The 17906-nt window shown below is 40.3% G+C and overlaps 2 protein-coding genes across 2 annotated transcripts; one reads left to right on the forward strand and one right to left on the reverse strand.

Annotated features, from left to right (window-relative positions):
- Positions 1 to 3230: 3230 nt before the first annotated feature.
- Positions 3231 to 10937, forward strand: LOC119658085 (coiled-coil domain-containing protein 96-like). The gene is made up of 3 exons (XM_038065348.1): positions 3231 to 5192; positions 5249 to 5353; positions 10185 to 10937. The coding sequence occupies exons 1-3, from the start codon at positions 3231 to 3233 to the stop codon at positions 10809 to 10811; spliced, it is 2694 nt and encodes an 897-aa protein (XP_037921276.1). The 3' UTR covers positions 10812 to 10937.
- LOC119657571 (prothoracicotropic hormone) lies at positions 10865 to 12304 on the reverse strand. Its single transcript, XM_038064536.1, has 4 exons — positions 12293 to 12304; positions 12049 to 12224; positions 11822 to 11984; positions 10865 to 11193 (listed from the first exon to the last, which is right to left on the reverse strand). Exons 1-4 carry the CDS (start codon positions 12302 to 12304, stop codon positions 10933 to 10935), a joined length of 612 nt encoding a protein of 203 aa, XP_037920464.1. The 3' UTR covers positions 10865 to 10932.
- Between the last annotated feature and the right edge of the window lie 5602 nt (positions 12305 to 17906).

Raw genomic sequence — 17906 nt, forward strand, 5'->3', positions numbered from 1 at the left:
TCCGGTTTTGTGCCGAGGTCCAGCAATTCCATATCCCTAAAAGCTGTCTGGCGTCCTGACCTACGCCATCGCTCCATCTCAGGCAGGGTCTGCATCGTCTTCTTTTTCTACCATAGATATTGCCTTTATAGACTCACCTATATGGATTAGGTGACCCGCCCCACCCCACCGTAACCTGTTGAGTCGGATTTTATCCACAAGCAGACGGCCGTAGTATCGCTTATAGATTTCGTCGTTATGTAGACCAGGGAATCATCCATCCTCATGTAGGGGAACAAAAATTCTTCGGAGGAATCTTCTCTCGAACGCGGCCAAGGAAGGAAACTTTAAAAGAAAATTCAACCCTGAGCTACTGAAAAAAAAGATAAGATTTTCAAGATACAAAGTAAATGCTCAACTATCAATCGATGAAACGATAGGGCCAAACCCATGGCTTAAGGAGGAAGGTCACGGTTCAAGTCAAGCGCAATCAGCATTCAACGAAAAAGAGATTACCACCTAACGAAAAGGATAAGATGCTAGTATGATGGATAAAAAATACCAACGAAGGAGCTCAACTTATGTTAAACTTCCATGGAGTTGTAAGACAGCAAGCATGAGAACATCTGGAAGGCTCCGCACGATTTTCACGCCAAGTCCGGATTTTCTTCCTATGACCCTTCTAAGAGATAGTTAATCTGTTTAATGAAGCGTATAAAATAATTCTCTATGGAAGACTTTAGCAAGTTTTTTCTTTGGGATATGAGCGATCCTAAGTCCACATCTACTTGATGTTGGACCAGACCAGATGAAGAGCAACTTATTCTCTGGTCCACGGACTCCTCGTTTTGGGCATAGCATCCAAGTATTCAAAATAGGCTTCTTGTTCGACTAACGATTTCGTCCAGGGCAGAGGCAACTCATCAGGCGCTGCGTCACCTCTGTCCTGGGAGCATCGCCGCCGATAGTAGCAATAAAAGGAAATCGCTCCTTTGTGTTTGCGATTGTACAAAAAGGAGCGATTTCCATCTGTTGCCACTTTCGGTGCCGCTGCCCCTACTGCAGAGGTGAGGCAGCATCTGATAACTTATCATATGCCCTAAATGAAACCATTAGTCGTTTTCCCTTTTTGAATAATTGCGTACTATGCCCGTTAGTCGTCTTTCTTGATTTTCAGCAAGTTGTCAAATACAAAAGTTGAATTTGTCAACCCCATCCCCGGAGGCCCTCTTCATAACACCTTACTCGCCTCTTGGGACAGGGTTGAGAATTCAACCCTTACCGTAATTGATTATCAGTGGATTCGACCAAATTTTTGATTTTTTTTATTGGAAAACTCGAGAGGTTCATAAATATATGTTCCACATGTTCGTAAAAGTTATATGCGATTTGATACGAAGAGCAGGAGCAGCTTAAGGGAAATTAGTGTCCTAGGCGAATGTAAAGCGCCTTCAACGTCCTTAAATGCTAAAGACAACATAAAATATCCCAGTATATTTTCATCGCGTCGTCATACTTTCTCGGCTGTACAGATACCTCCTGTGTATGTAGACTATTTCAGCTGCACCAGATATCGACAATGGACAGTCCCTAGGTGTACCTAATTGCTGCTGTGCCTTTTAGATAACTAGCTTTAAAACTGGCCAGATAATCGTTTACGCCGCTTAGTACTTAATTAGCCCTGCTGTTTGGTAAGCATTTGGCAAAAAAAACTTGTTATTGTTTATATCGAGGTTGACAAACTGGCTCACCAATGGTCTGAATTCACAATGATAGGCCCAGAGCAAAAGACTATATACAGAAGATTTAACCCCCACAACTCGCACATTTTTTGAAATTTTATGGAGACGAAAAATCATCGCACATGTCCGACCGCGATGAAAGTTGCGCAACCAAAATTCTGCGCATAAGGGCTGATGTTAATGCCGTGTGTGTGAAGTAGTGGATCAGTTTGCGCCCGTGGTTGTGAGCACATGCTGCGAGTTCTTGCGAGCATGTGGCACTATCTGTCATAACAATATATATTATACGGTTTATGGGTTCGCACATCCCAACGGGAACCAAAAGTAGAGAATGACGCTTCAAAATTCCTCTATGGGAAGCTTGATGAGAGCAAACACGGGAAATGTTCTCGCAATTGGTCAATATTTGCTCTCCTAGGCAGTGCGGAGGAAAAAAGTAGATGTTTCCTGCTGGGATATAATGGGGGAACAAACACAAGAAAGCCCTCTAGGCGATATCGACACACCAACAAATTAACCACATGGGTCACGGGCTACTTACATACATTGTTCCTACGCTAGATTTTCTCGTCCTGTATATAGTCTTTTTGGGCCAGAGGTAGCGTTTGGCACACAGCCATCCACTGTCAAGTCTACTCTGAAGGTTGAAATTACAACGATTCACGCAACAGAATGGAAAAATTTTGGGTTCTAGCGAAAGTATCAAAAGGATCTTTGTGACTAACACGGAACCTTTAAACGGGTATTTTTATTGAGATGGTAGTCTCGATTATATGTAGACAATGTTGAAAATTTTAAAAGAGGGAGTTTAGTGCGTCAGTCTGAAAGTCGATTTTCAAGGAAGACGAGTGATTGTAAGGATAGGGTTGTTTCGAATATCTCAGCGCAATCGTCTTAAAGCTTAAATAATTCTGGTGTATCAAGTAAATTCAATGACTTCCTCCAATTTTTCAATATTATTGGATTTATAACGATGTATATGTCGGGGTTCTTTGGGTGAGGGTGTGCCCGAGCAATCGATCTACATTTGGACTACCAAAGCGGACGAGTATATAGTCGTTTTTGGTGCATGCATGTTCTAGTTCGCAGCTTTTGGCTTCCTCATTTCTCGCCATACCGCATTGACTAAGATGGTGTTTAATTTTCATTATCATCACACTCAACGTCACAAGCTTGAGGTGCAGAAAAGATACTAACACGTCGGATTCGATCCCAGCCCAACGAAATCAAAAAACAGGCATTTAACAAACTTGACCATCGTAACAGCCACCCGTTTTTTGCCTAGAGTAATTTGAAAATATCTACAGAATATCTACAGAAATTGACTAACAGTGAAATTTCACAAAAGAAGCGACTTTACTCTTATTTCAATTTTATTACCTATAATGAACGCTTTCTATGATTTGGTAGAAAAAACTAGCAAACGCCAAAAATTCAGATGTCAATAATTACATTATAATACTAAAAAAACCAGGCAAATTGCAAAAGCTTTTCAAATAACAACTAACAATGTTTGAAATCGGGGATTCTCAAGAGACTGTAAATGTAAGTATTACGAAGAAGTTTGCTATTGGGTTTGCAAGTTTTGAAACCCTTAAAGATAGTGTAAAACAAGGGCCTCAAGAATCCCTTGAAGAGAGTATTCGTCAAGAAAAAGCAGAAGGAACATCTGAAAGCGGTACAATATATAAACAAAATGTAGAAGCTTCTGAGAGAAGTATAAAACAAGAGCCTCAGCGAAGTATGAAAGAAGAAACACCACAGCGAAGTCTTCTGGGGAGTATCAAACAACAAATACACGAACGGATGCCCACAGGAAGTATCAGACAAGAAATATCTCAACAGAACTTTAGGAAGAGTATTGCACAAGTAATTTCAGAACGAAACCTTGCCGGGAGTATCGAAAAAGAAATTCCCTTACGAAGCCTTGCGGGGAGTGTAAGACAGGAAATACCTCAACAAAGTCTTAGGGAGAGTATTAAACAAAGAGAATCTCACGGAATGTTTGCAGGAAGTATGAAGCAAGGGATCAGCACTTCTGGCGGACTTCAAGGAACTTCAGAATTAAGTATAAATCAAGAGAAGCTTCAACAAACTCCTGCTGGAAGTATCAAACGCGAGAAGATTCAAGTAACTCTTGAAGGGAGTATAAAACTAGCACAATCACAAAGAGGAAGTCTAAGACAAGCAACAATTCAAGCAAGTGCTGAAGGAAGTATAAAAGAAGAGAAATCTCAACGTATCACTATGGGATTAGCAAAATCAGCAGGAGCTCAAAAAACCCCTGGAGGTAGCATAAAACAGAAAAAACTTGAACGAAGCATTGCCGGGAGCATAAAACCAGAAAAGTCTAGAATAATTTCTCAAGAAGGTTTGAAACAAGGCAGGTTTCAAGACTTACCTCATGTCAGTGTAAAAGAAGAAAATAGTCAACGACTCCTTGCGGGTAGTATAACCCAGTCCCAAGAATTGGAAGAAAGTGTATTTCCTCAAGAACAATCTAAACAATCCGATGAAGCTCAGGAGCAGACCAAAGAATCGCTAATGGATGTAGAAGAATCGTACGGAGAAGTAGACGAAAGATTCGAAGAAATGCAAAACATACATGAGAAAAGCGAGGAAAAGTTTGATGAAATGCTACAGATTTCTGATGAATCCCTCAAAGTCTTTAAAAAATCAAAATCTGAAGAAGTTGTTTTTGAACTGCTCCCATCTCCTGATGACACGAGTGGCGAACATTCTGGAGAGGCATCGTCTTCTACAATGGCTGAAGAACACATCTCGGAAGAGTCAAAGATTACCAAATCTTCAAAATATTCGAAAAGTTCAAAACCTTCCAAGGCGACAATATATTCAAGGCCTTCACGGAAAACCCACACATCGGAGAAAAGCCGTCTAAGCAGTAAACCAGATGACGAATATTGGATATACGAAGATGATTTTCCACAATTTGCCATTGAAGGAGCCCCCGAGGAAACATTAGGTCTAGACGAAGCGTCTAGTGCGCGCGGAAGTATTCTCACGGAAGACAAGTCGTCAGTACAGTTTGATAGATCTTCTGGACCCTCGATATCATTTGAAGAGAAATTCAGTCGGGAGAAGCTTCTGGAAGCAATTCACGAAATGTTCGCTATTCGTCAGAAAGAAGAAAGAAAAAATTTCCTTCTAAACAAGAAAGTTGTTGAGTATTTTCGAAGAAAGAAGTCATCGCGAGCTTTGCATGAAGATAATGTCGAGATTGTGTATGAGTTCATAAATAAGTATCGCAACTTATTATTGAAGCTAGATCTATTGAAAGGACAAGAGGAAGCACTAAAAAAGGAAAGTGAACAAAAGCTAAGTGAACTAAGGCAGGAGCATGAAAGTCTTTTTCAGGAAACGAACAAGAGCATAACTGAATTTAATAAATTGCTGAGGGATGTCGGTATAACATGTCAAAGTTCTAAGACCGGACTTCTGCTTTCTGAAAAGGTTACCTGTAGTAATTCTAGGTATTCCTGTTTTGCTAAAATTTTGCTCTTTAACAGGTTGTAGAAAAATATGTTCGGAAGATGAATTTACTTCGAGATCAAATTTCCTTAGTTCGCTTAGAACTATTGAAAACCCAAGATAGGATGACATTGGTTTTATTGGTAATTTAATTTAAAATTTGCGAATATTATTTGTTGCTTCTTTCTAAACAAACGTATGCTGAATAGAAGTCGTTTAATTCAATTCGACGTCCACGTTTCATTCTAAGTTACTTTCACTGCATGACATCGGAAAATAATGAAAACTAGCTTAGGCACTTGTCAAATGTAGAGGAGGAAGTAACCGTTGTAATACGACGCAAATAAAAACTGATGGAAGCTTTCGAGTTGTAGTAACCCTCGTCTATGCTACTCCATCGTCCGCCCCTTGTTATTAAAATTTTTCGACGCATTAAATTCGCTTCCCACCGATTATTTTCAGTGCGACTCTGCTTGTCTCCTTTTCGTGACACATTTGCCAAGTTCCATGACCCGCCAATAGAGCAAGTAAATACCATCAACATAATTAAGGCTTTTTTAAGGATTGTGGGGTCCTAAGTCCGCATCCACTTGATGTCAGACCGGACCAAAGGGGGAGCAACTTACTCCACCTTATTTTGGTCCATGCACTCATTATTTATGGCTTAGTACCCAAACTTCAAAATATTAGGCGAAGACGGCTTTACGATTTCTTACCAGGGCAGAGACAAATCGTCAGACGCTGCCTCACCTCTGCCCTAAATGCAGCGTGACCAAAGCGGCTCGCGCTTTCCTTTATATGAACATTTAACATTTGCGAGTCGCAGCATCTGACGATTCGCCTCTGCTCTGGTAAGAAACAGTAAAGCCGTCTTCGCCTAATAGTAGTTAACGTGTTTGAGGAAAGATGTCATTGGGGATAGTATGGATAACGTCACTGATACCGAAAAGAAATATAATAGCATGAGTCATAGAATGCAACACTGCCAGACACGCCTTTGATTTCACATTCCTGCCTGTGATACAGCCTGCGATATTTCAGCGTCATCATATATTGCCCTTCCGTAAGACCACTCCTGCGTAGAAAACACCAAGTGTTACTCTGGAAATCACATATGTATCATCATCATCATAATGATGCAACAACCGGCATCCGCTCTAGGCCTGCCTTAGTAAGGAACTCAAGACATTTTGTTTTTGCGCCGAGGTCCACCACGTTGATATCCTTCCGTCGCTCCGTCTGAGGCAAGGTCTGCCACGCTACCTTCTTTTGAAGTGGGGGTGGGGCGATGTATAATAGTTCGGTTCGGTATTTAGATATCAAAATACTCTTCAAATCGGTATCTGTTCAAATAACCTAAATAACAGTGAATTACTATATTTTTTACACATTAACTAAAAACCTTCTTAAATTATATTAATATGGAGCCAGATAGTGAAAAATTTGGTGGAACTCCTAACAAAGTTTCAAAAGGTTTCAAAATTTCAAATTTTCAAAGAGTTAAAGTTGCCTTCTTTGCACAAATTCACCGCAATCGAAGCCAAAGGATGTCAATATCACATTTATGGGAGAACTTTAATATATTAAATACATACACATTATGAATTCTGTCCAAATGAAATAGCCATGCACCCAAATATTCTTACATATGAAGTACATAAAATATTTCATATCCGAAGCGACTAGCTTCCGGTTTTCGACTTATTTCGAGACTTGAGAGGGCAGAGCATTGACTTATGCGCTTATTCGCTATTACCTAAGTCTGAATTTCCACCGTATAAGGATCATTATAATTCTTGAAATTTTTTAATCTTATAATTACAGCCGAGCAACAGAGACGTTGAATAGTCATGTATATGTATCATGTGACATAGAAAATCCCTTCACCATTTTAAATGTGGTAAGGTCGTAATTAGGAGTTTTTATTTGGGTATGAGGATCTGTTCCATGATTTAAAGTGTATTGATAAATTTTGTGAAATCTGCATTTAGAGCAGCTAAATAACCTACTCCTCTGAACCTAACAAAGATTTCTATTAATGTGTCTTTATATTTCCAGTAAAGCGAACGTGGGGAGAAAAAAGTTGTCATTCAACCCCCGGGGTGTAGCACATCAACCACACCTACGAGCCATCGTGCACGGTTCACTGAAATGCTCATCAACTGCCACCCAGGACTTCCCGAGACGCCTTCATTCCTCCTCTAATGTTCTGCGCAAAGTGCTCTTGGGGCGACCCACTCGTTGGCCATCTTAAGGGAGTGGATTCTATTACATGCGCAGCCGTCTTAATGTGTGACCTATCCATTGCCGCTTTCGCCACCGATCACATCGCCCACGGATAACTGGTCTGTGCGCCGACAAAGCTTTTTGTTTGAAATAGTATCAATGCGATAATACGACGCAGAAAGATGTTGACGGAAGCTTGGAAATTGTTATTGACCGCGGGATCACTTTCGATAAGCTATTTTCATAAGCAACACAGGACGAACACTAGCCTCGAAAAGCCTGGTATTGAAATAACAGCCTTTTCAGATTTTTACATGGCAACGAAATTGGATCTAGCACAGTAAATGCGTCGAGCGACATCCTGCTCGGTGCCTCTCCTTCCAAATCCGGAGCCATTTGACCAAGGTCCTTGACCCGAGGAGAGAGCAGAAAGATTTCATCGACGCATTCGAGGTGTTTGAGGAAAAATGTCATAATCCATTCAACTCTTCCGCGTCCTCCAGACAAGCATGAAGCATGCAGAACGTTACCATTAATAAGATGAAATAATATCGGTGGCGAGATGTAATCTTGTAGACTTTGCTTAAGACCAAAAATTCCTCTGATATATATATTAGTTATTTATTAATATTCGAAATCGAGCTCTCCAATCCCGCGAGAGATGGCGGGCACAGAAAGCAGCGAACGTAACCAACCGTCAGATGGGGACCAATTTCAAGGCCGATGTCAGCGCCTCTGTTGATTACTGCTGATCAGAAGTTGGTTAATTTGATTGTTTGTACGGTGTTGGTCAATTGAAACCCAACTGACCTTATGCCAGGCTCTGTGCTCGAACACTATGATGCCACCAATGACAAAGCGATGGAAGCTGCAGAAATCCATAAACCCTTCACCGTTATCGTCAGCCGTGCTTCTCCATCACACACACATGTTGTCAGAGTCCATTTGACATTTAGATCACCCATCACGATCACAATGTTGCAGTTAGGAAGACTCTCCTAAACTGCGTGTCATTGCTCGTAGAAAGCATCCTTATCCACTATATCGAAAGTCTCCTCTGGCCCATAGCCCTATACAACTATAGGGCTTCTTAACCTGTACCGAAATCTGCAATCAGCATTCTGTCAGAAACCGGCTTGCGGGTCAAGAGAGCATTTTGCAATAGCCGTCAGTAACAATCCGATACCGGATTGGTTGCTACCACTTGGTTTTCCAAAGTGCTAAAACAAATTGCCGCAAGAGGGAGAGGACTACTCTCTAGAGTCCCACCATCTTATATGGTTGGAATTTTCGCTTCACTTACGGAAAGCGAAATCAACCCTTATCCGGGACATTTCGATAGCGGCAAAGTTTGGAAATTTATAGATCGCTAGCCCCCAAATTTCTATCCCTTTTAATCATCTTTGCGAAAAGCAACTCACAAAACAGAGAGGACTTGAATGTAATAGTCACCAATGTCAGGAACAGAAACACTTTCTGGGGCAGATTCCTAGGGTCCATACTTAGCATCTAATGTAGTACGTGCCATGCCTCATGGGAAGGGTCGTTTGGCATTTTAGTAAATACTATACTGACGGTGGCCGCCACGCAATCCGTATGCAGATCAAAAGTGAGTTAAGCGATATGTAACTAGAGAGTCCATATTCATCTGGACAACATTGCCGTGAAGCACGAAAGGGATTAGTTATTGTCGAAGTAATGGTATGATTATGATTGGGTATGGTATACAAGATTGAAACAAAACAGAAAAAGAGAATTCTTAATTCCCAACTCATAGGAGGAGTGAATTCAATCTATGTATAATGATCGATCTTTCCTCCACTCTTAAATGGGACTGAGACCGTATTTGGCATAGGATACGGAGGTTTTTGTGATGGAAATTCAGAGAATGATGGGGTCCTCCAGGTGTTAGTTTGACCTTGGAGAAGAAAAGACGAAAACCGTCATACTCTGGAATCACAGGAAAAAAGACCCCTTGCAAAGTGGACTACAGTCTTCCCTTAGCCGAATATCAAGTATCTGGACACTAGCATGAAAGTTGCAGAATATCGCTGAGCCGAAACAGCCAAAAATTACTCATAGTTCATAGAATCCGAGAAAGAAAAATCTGCTTCTTTGCTTGATGATACTGAGCGTTTACAGTGTCTTGGAAACAATATCTGACGACTCAAGATTGTGACTAGATTGAAGTTGTGTAGAGCGTGTGGCAGCAGATGGGACGAATCACCGATGGGTCGGTGAATGTACAAACTCATCCCTAATATCAGGAAATCGGTTTTTTTTTTCAAGCTGTTCCTGGAAATTGTCCGAAGTGCGGTAGCGCGTGACAAACCCCAGATTAAGTACTGTTCCCCCAGTTGCTCGAAGTTGGAAAACTGAATGTCGCTCTGAAAATAAACTTTTGTTCTGAGAAAATTCATAAAAAGCCAAATTTTTGAGCGTCTAACGACAAGCAAATCCGAAAAAATTATACTTGAATGGTGATCCTGTAAGGTAGGAACTGTCTATTTTTACACCTCCTTTGCATGAATAAAAATTATTCACTTTCGTACCCTATTTCCTGAGATTCTGCTATTGTCCTGTCTCACTGCCATGAGATGAACATGACGACTTGATTTAATAGTGAAGGATTTTCGTTCGTTTTAAAGAAAAAAATACTGATTGAAACCCCTCAGTCCTTCAATACCCGAAAACATCTTCCACAAAAATACATAGCTAATAAATATTTTTCCCCAATTTGTTTTCCAGAAAACTAGGCAGCTTGAAGATCTGGGAGACGGCCTAAAAGTTATAAATTTCGAACAATTGAGAGCTGAAACCCAAAGTCTCAGCGATAAAATCGAAGAGCGTAATAACGAGCTATCTAAGCTTCGACGACGTTGCAACTCAGATATTCATATTCTGGCCCATGTTCGTGAAAAGCAATTCATGCTGACAAATACTATTTTGGTACAAGAGGGTGTATTGCGCGATCTTCAAAGTGAAGAAAATTCCTGTCGTAACTATCTGAACTATATTAAATTGGAGCGAGACTTGTTACGGAAGAAGCTAAAGGAGATGAGTTTCGACTGCGGTCTTCTAGACAAACCAGCTTTACTGCGTGATTACGACCGTACTATTGAAAAAATTGCCAAGGCTAAGCTCGCAATCGGGAAATTGAAAGAAGAGAAAGAGGAAATCTTGGAAGAACTAAGGGCGGCAGCAGTACGAGCAGAATCTAAGTTGGTCATCAAATCTGATACACAAAAATTCGATGAAGCCTTGAACCGGGAATTGGCTAATCTAGATAAACTTCCATATCCTAGAATCAGAGGTAATGTGAAACCAGCTCGAAGTTTTGACCTGTCTCGATATCGAGTCAAATGGAAAAATTAACAAAAAAACGCCCATTTAGAATTCATCTTGATGAACTTTTTATTTTGATATTATCTTCTGTTATTGTTACATTTAATATACTTTTTGGATATATTGTCGAATAAAATCGTTTGGGATAGTTTTAGAAAGAGCAAAAGCAACCAGTTGTTACTGTTACCTTATCGAATTTCCAAAACGGTCGAAGAGAATCTGGTACCAAGGTGTCGTCATGGGAATCACTACGCAGACGTGGTGTCAGGACGTGAACTATGTACTCTACTGGTTTGCATTGTGACCCTCGCCAAAATTTCCGCGATTGGAGTTTCTTCTGTCTATCATCTTGGCACAGAGCTGTTATAATGTATCGTGGATAGTGCATTTGCCCCAAGTCCTTGTAGTCATTCTGTAGGGGAAAAAAATAGCTTTTGTATACTTTTCGAAATGTGAAAACTTAAAAAGGCAATAGGTAGAGTCGTAGGGAGAAAATCTGACGCCGGGCAGAAAACCCTGTGTGGCTTCTCGAAATTGCACAATTAATCTAATTTTATTAAAATGTATTTATTCCGGGCCCGGGGATAACAATTTCTTTCTCCTCCTTCTCCCGACGGGCCTGGCTGTAGCTGACGAGCTGCAGTGATTTGCAAGTACTACCCGAAGTATGAAAATGTATCCACCCTTAAATGTTAGATATCGCCTTCTGTTTGTAGTTAAGTCTAAAATTAATAGACCATTAGCTTAATCCCAACTACAATTTTATTTTATTATCTATATATATAATTAGCTTTGCACTGATGAAGGGAGTAAGTTGCTCCCGAAATATATATATACATAATAAAATAAAATTGTAGTTGGGATTAAGCTAATGGTCTATTAATTTTGTATCCACCCTTACCAAAAGCTTCTGAAGTAATATCCTAACTCAAGTTAATTCTAAATTAAGTTGCATGCATAGACATTTAAGGGTGTTTAGGTTTAAAACATAAAGTCAGTCGAATAATAAATGGCAAGGCATTTTTCTAGATTTCACTTACCTTCACTTGGCAATCACAATCAGAATTCATTGTTGTTAGGCTCCGTTTTTCACTAACTTGAAAATCACTTGGTATCACTCCAGTATTATCAGCTTCTACTTTTCGCATATCATCGCCACTATCGTCCGCAATAGAATTTGGGTCAAATCCAAAAAGGCGATTCCTGAAACTTGAAGAAACCAAATTGATTCTTTATAGAACGGACATCACTAAAGAAGCAAGTTTACCTCCTTTCTGGTTGATTTGATAGATAATCACTGAAACATTTGGAGTTGAAATAGGTATTCCAACATTGAACCTCATTCTCCTCCAAATGAATCCTGGTGTCTGACTGAGATGTTACCCGGTTATCCTTTTTTCCCACAATCAATCCGATTGCGAGTGATGCAAATATGAATAAAATCTGAAATTGAGAGTATTTTAAGCTCTAAATCAATTGATTCCAATAGCGATACTCGTATACTGACTTACCCAAGGCCTCATTTTGAACGCAACTAACAAAGCTCTGAACTGTATCAACCCTTTTATATCCTTCGTGGATGATTCTTGCGGTAGCTTAAGATGGACGTCGTTTTCTATTGTTTAGTAAGATAAAGGCAAAATTTCCACCTTCGCACGGGACGCTATGAAACACTGATGAGATCATATTACAAATGCATTAAAGGTGGAAAATGAAACGATGCTTTGCCAATAAGGACAATGTTGAGGTGTTCCGAGGACAAAAGGATTCAGTTATTTTTGAATCAATATGATGGAAAATACGTTTATTTATGGTCTGCCATTATTCTTCGAATTCGGCCGGCAGTAATTGATCTGATCTGCACACACACATATGAATATTGAATATGAAAGTATCATCTATTCACCTATGCATATACGGATTTCCACCGAATCTATTAGGACGGCCTCATATGTTTGATGTAACTCGAATTGGCCCAATTGATTTGGATACTTCATTAAGGAAATGTATAATGGATAACTGATTTGAATGGGAGATTTCGTGGGAAAACGATCAATATTATCGATTTCCAGTAGACAAGTATTGATTTATTGTTGTTGCAAGACGTGATTTTTCCACTAAGATTATACGTTCTGAATTTTTCCCCTTATAATATGATGCCAGCTTAAATAATCTGACTAATCCATGGTTTTGGGAAAGAGGAATAACTGGATCAAATATCATCTTCTCTGACGCTGCAACCTTCCTCCTTTTTGTCCTCTATTCATCCCGCTCGGGGAACCACGTGCTCCAATTCAGTAACCCTGCGAGCTGGGGTTGAAGAAAGTGTTAACCACATCTACTTGCCGTCGTTCACGGTTCGCTGCAATGCGTTTCAACTCCATCCATAAAAAGAAAATTACCCCAGTTTCGGCTGGCTTAGGCCAGAATTTGTATGGGGTTTTTAATGTTGAATATAAATCGCACCCATGGCATGTTTGCGAATTAATATAAAAGAGCAAACAATACCGTTGAACCAGAGAGGTAAGGTAGCGTCTGATGAGTTGCCTCTGCCCTGGACGAAACCGTAGCCGCCCGATTTTTTTTTAAATTTTGGGTGTCAGCTCAGAGAGAGGAGTCCATGGACTAGAGAGAGGAGGGAGAAAGCCGTTCTCCCATGGTTTGGTCCGCCATCAAGTGGATGAAGCACTAAGGGCTTCTTTCATTCTTAGCAAAACATAACAAAATCCCTTTTATTATGGCGCACACTACGTTGAGGTTTTCGCATGGTATAATAGTTCGAGCGTGTCACACCCACCATTATTCAAAGTAGTCAATAGAGACTTTAATCCCCTCCATTCATCGATCCGCTTTCACGATTATACAGTCAACCAAATTTTGTGACGTCCTTTCGAGAAGTGGCCGCCGACCTGCACAACACCCGAGAAACGAGTATTTCCTTTGGGGGCCAAATGCTCATCGATATTCTGAAGCGAGTTACTCAGGGTACCCGCGGCCCAATCAGCAAAATAGTCATCAGCTGATGGTCGATCACCTTCACTTATCTGCCGCTACTGTTGCTTTCTTCCAGGAGATTTTGAGTCTAAGTTAAGTGAGGGGATGGTACTCTGGAGAGTACTCCTCACCCTCTTGGGAACCTGTGGCTTTGTACTCTGGCAAACCAAGTGGTAGCAGAAGCGAATTCGGTATCAGACTACTAAAAACCTGGAAGCCGGTTTCTGACAGGATTTTGACCACAAAATTTTGGTTTAGGGCATGGAGCGTCATAATTGTCTAGTGCTAAGAACCAATATAGTGAGGAAAGGTGCTTTCTATGAACACACGCAGTTCAGAAGAAGCATCCTAAAGGTGACATTGTAATCGTAATCTGAATGCCATGACCTTTGGTATATGGTATTAATGACGGTAACAACAACAGTGAAAGACTTCTGCACCGCCTCATTATCAGTGTCATTAAGGACACACTGTTCGGGCATAGAGCCTGCCATAAGGCATGTTGGGCCACGAACATATAATCAGATTGCCCATACCGCGATCAGCAATAGATTTACGAGTTGCCTTACCAGTTATGTGCAACAAAAAAGATGCTAAAGCCGGCTCCGAAATCATCCATCATCTGATGGTCGCTTACCTTCGTTTGCGGGTTCCTACTGCACTTATTCGTGGGGGAAAAGAGCGTATGTTTTCCAAACTCAATACGGGCAGCATCCGTGATCCGGTTTTTGGTCACCTATGGAAAAACTTCTTACTGCACAAATGGCACCAATTGTAAACAATCCAATCGTAAATATCCATTTTTCGTTTCTCACATTTGTGATTGTTGTCCCTAAGTACAAGAAACTATCGTCTTGTTGGAAACTTCCGGCTTTGTCACCATCAGATGCTACCTACACAGAAAAAGCGCAGGACTACCACATCAATATTTTCCCCGGGGATCAATACCTTGCCGAAGTGTCTGTAGAAAAAAATGTTAACCAAAGACAAGGTTTCCGTAATAGACTCCTTTATTTGAAGAGCACTGGTGGGACAAGGCAAAGTATGTCGGATGTTGGAAGGCAAGGGATACCTTTCGCATGCTTGGTGAACAGAAACCGAGCATTCATCACCGGCAGTGGAGGGTAAAGCTTATGATTATTAAGAATAATAAACCTACAAATGTGGCGAATTTCTATTTGGTGTTCGAACTGGACCAGAAGAGCTTCAAGGTGTCCAGCACTCACTTTTTCCTGGAAAGATAGAAATTGAATCATATTAGAAAACTGTAGAGTGTTCCTTATTATTCTGAAAGGGAAGACCGATTATGGTCTTTGACTCATTTAAAATTGTAACACCCTCAATCTGCTTTTCCATAATAAATTTTGCACTGAGGATGGAGCATACATTGACAGAATCCCCGTATGGAGGATCCATGGGTGAAGGAACTATAAGCTAAAGTCTGTCTATTCCTAATCCGAAAAAAGGAAGCTAGTGACCTGGACGGAACTGGCGTGATTCTAGTTTGTGGAATCAGATCTGTGCTGGCCAGACACCACGAGCCACAAAAGGCACTAAAAGGGAAATAGAAGGATACTTTGCGTGAAGAGACGAGATCCATTGTGAATGGCGATAAGAGCATTAATAAAGCGTTGTCGCAACAATCCAATTGGATCTGAGTCCTGAAGCGTGTTAGAGCACTTCATTCAAAATCGTTATGGTACTCTACAAGACTACAGTACACTGTACGGAGCAATGAGGCTAGCATTGCGCTCGCTCGTGATTATTACCCTGATTTGACTCAGGTACTCATTCACAGCTGAGTCGACATCCTGTCACGATACAAACCACTTTGCAAACAATGAGGTTTGAACCACGACCTTCCGCTACGACAACCTAGCGCCCTAACCGTTGAGCCATCGGGATACATCATCTAATGCGACTAAGCTATATAAAGATAGGTCGAGAAACCGGAAGCTAGTCGCTTCAGGTATGAAGGGTTTTGTGTTTCTCTAAGTGGGGAACGATATTCCGTGTGTACATAGTTAAAAATTCAATTACCCTCTATTTTTTAAAAAGCCATTTACACAAATAATTTGATTTGGAAAGCATTGTATTTATAATAGTCAAAATGATACGCTTAACACTAGGAATTCCATACTATTAGCAACTGTGAAGAAGTTCATTTCCACCAAACTTGGTAGAACCATGCTCTATGTTATAGCCTACATTGCTGCTGAGGAAGAACTGAAGGGGGTTTGTAGTTAATTACTAAAAATTATAGGGATATACAATTATTATTAACAAATGTCAAAATTAAGGGTGGTTTCGGAATGTACTAAACGAGACCTTTCATTTGATACCCCACATGACTATATTTGGTGAAAAAATTTACACCCCCTGTTTTTCATGTACGGAGTAAATGTGATGGAACTCACTGCATGCGTGAGCGTTCATAGTTTCCGCCTTACCACCAAATTTGGTATCAATCGCTAAACCATTTCCGAGAAAATGTGTGTGATAGGCAGACAGTAAACCGATTTTAATAAGGTTTTATTTTACACAAAGGGCTGGGAAGAAATAGATTCTTCATGAATGGAATTTTAATATTTCATTCAAAATCAATTATTGTCAATAATTGTGGCGTCAGCTCTTATTTGCATAGCTTAAGATGAAGTAAATTTTAGTGAAATTTATAAGTTGCTATAACTTTGACACTAATCTCTAGATTTCCATGAAAGTTGGCATGCGTATGCGTGATATTGTCCTCTATGCTAGTATTACTAGAACGAACTTATGGGGGGTATTTGAGCAAGTTTCTAATAGTTGGCACTATATTATTAGCAAGTTTATTTGAGCAGAATTGGGAATGGGACATATTTTGAGACCTAGATTTTATATAAGCACACTGCCCTGATTTATTTTCAGATTTTTGAATTGGGTAGTTTCCGAAAATGACTCCTGTCTCGCTTTAAATGTGCCCATTTCGACGCCTTACTCGTGCATTTTGCAATCCACCATATTTCATTCGGGTCGGTTTAGCCGTTCTGGAGAAAAGTGCGGCTCAATTAGAAACTCTGAGTAGCACACTTTCAGATTTCTTGGAAGAAGCTTGTCCCATTTGCCGAGGTAAACTTAGAAAAATTGATCCCCGTTGAAACTGGGAACTGCTAAGCTCAGAAAATGAATCAGAAAGCTTCTGATTCACGCTTGTAAAAACAATGAGACTGCTTAAATTTCAGGAGCTCCCACCGTGAATAAAAATAACTCATAAGAGGTTCGAAGTTAGGCTCTTTAAAACATACAGTCAGGAACTGAAAGAGAGACTTCAAAGCTGTGCAGTGTCCTGGATGGTATTTTCATAAATTTCAAAGTTCAAGTTCAAAGTCGAAGTACATCATCCGGAATCGTCCATCCTCATATAAGGAGCCAAAAATTCTTCAGAGGATTCTTCTCTCGAACGCGGCCAGGAGCTCACAGGAGGAGGAACATATAAGGACTGGCAAGATCATATTTATAAGAGCTTTGACCCTATGGTGAGACGTTTCGAGCGAAACTGTTTTTGTAAGCCTGAAATAGGCTGCCAACAACCGTGCGCGGATTTCATCGTCATAGCTGTTATTGGTTGTGATTTTCGACCATATATAGGAGAAATTATTAACGGTCTCAAAGATGTAGTCTCCTATCTTTATTCTTCCCGTTTGACCAACGCGATTTGATATTATTGGCTGGTTAGTTTTTGGTGCTGACGTTGCCGCCATATATTCGCGTATTGATGTCATTTATCCAGCAATGCTGGAGAAGGTATAGAACAGATTTCAGATTTATTTATTGAGCAAAGAAAAGAAATACATGTGCTGTACAAAGGAATAATAACTTAAAAGCTTAAGCGTGACTAATTAAGTATGTAACGCTAACCTACGGAGATATCCGGCCTAGCCGGTTACATGTTATAAAGTGAGAAGGTGGTGCATGTCAGTGCTCATTTGACATAGCATGTGCTTAAACCTAGTAATAATTTATAACTTACGACCAAACAAACTAAACAAACATAACACAAAATAGTACTCCGTACTGGGAAACGGGAGAAAGGGAGTTTTTAGGCACCGGTGGACATGATTGATTAACGGAATTGGAGTAAAGCGCAGTCCT

This window comes from Hermetia illucens, chromosome 5 (genome assembly GCF_905115235.1).
Source record: "Hermetia illucens chromosome 5, iHerIll2.2.curated.20191125, whole genome shotgun sequence".
In the NCBI taxonomy this organism is placed as follows: domain Eukaryota; kingdom Metazoa; phylum Arthropoda; class Insecta; order Diptera; family Stratiomyidae; genus Hermetia; species Hermetia illucens.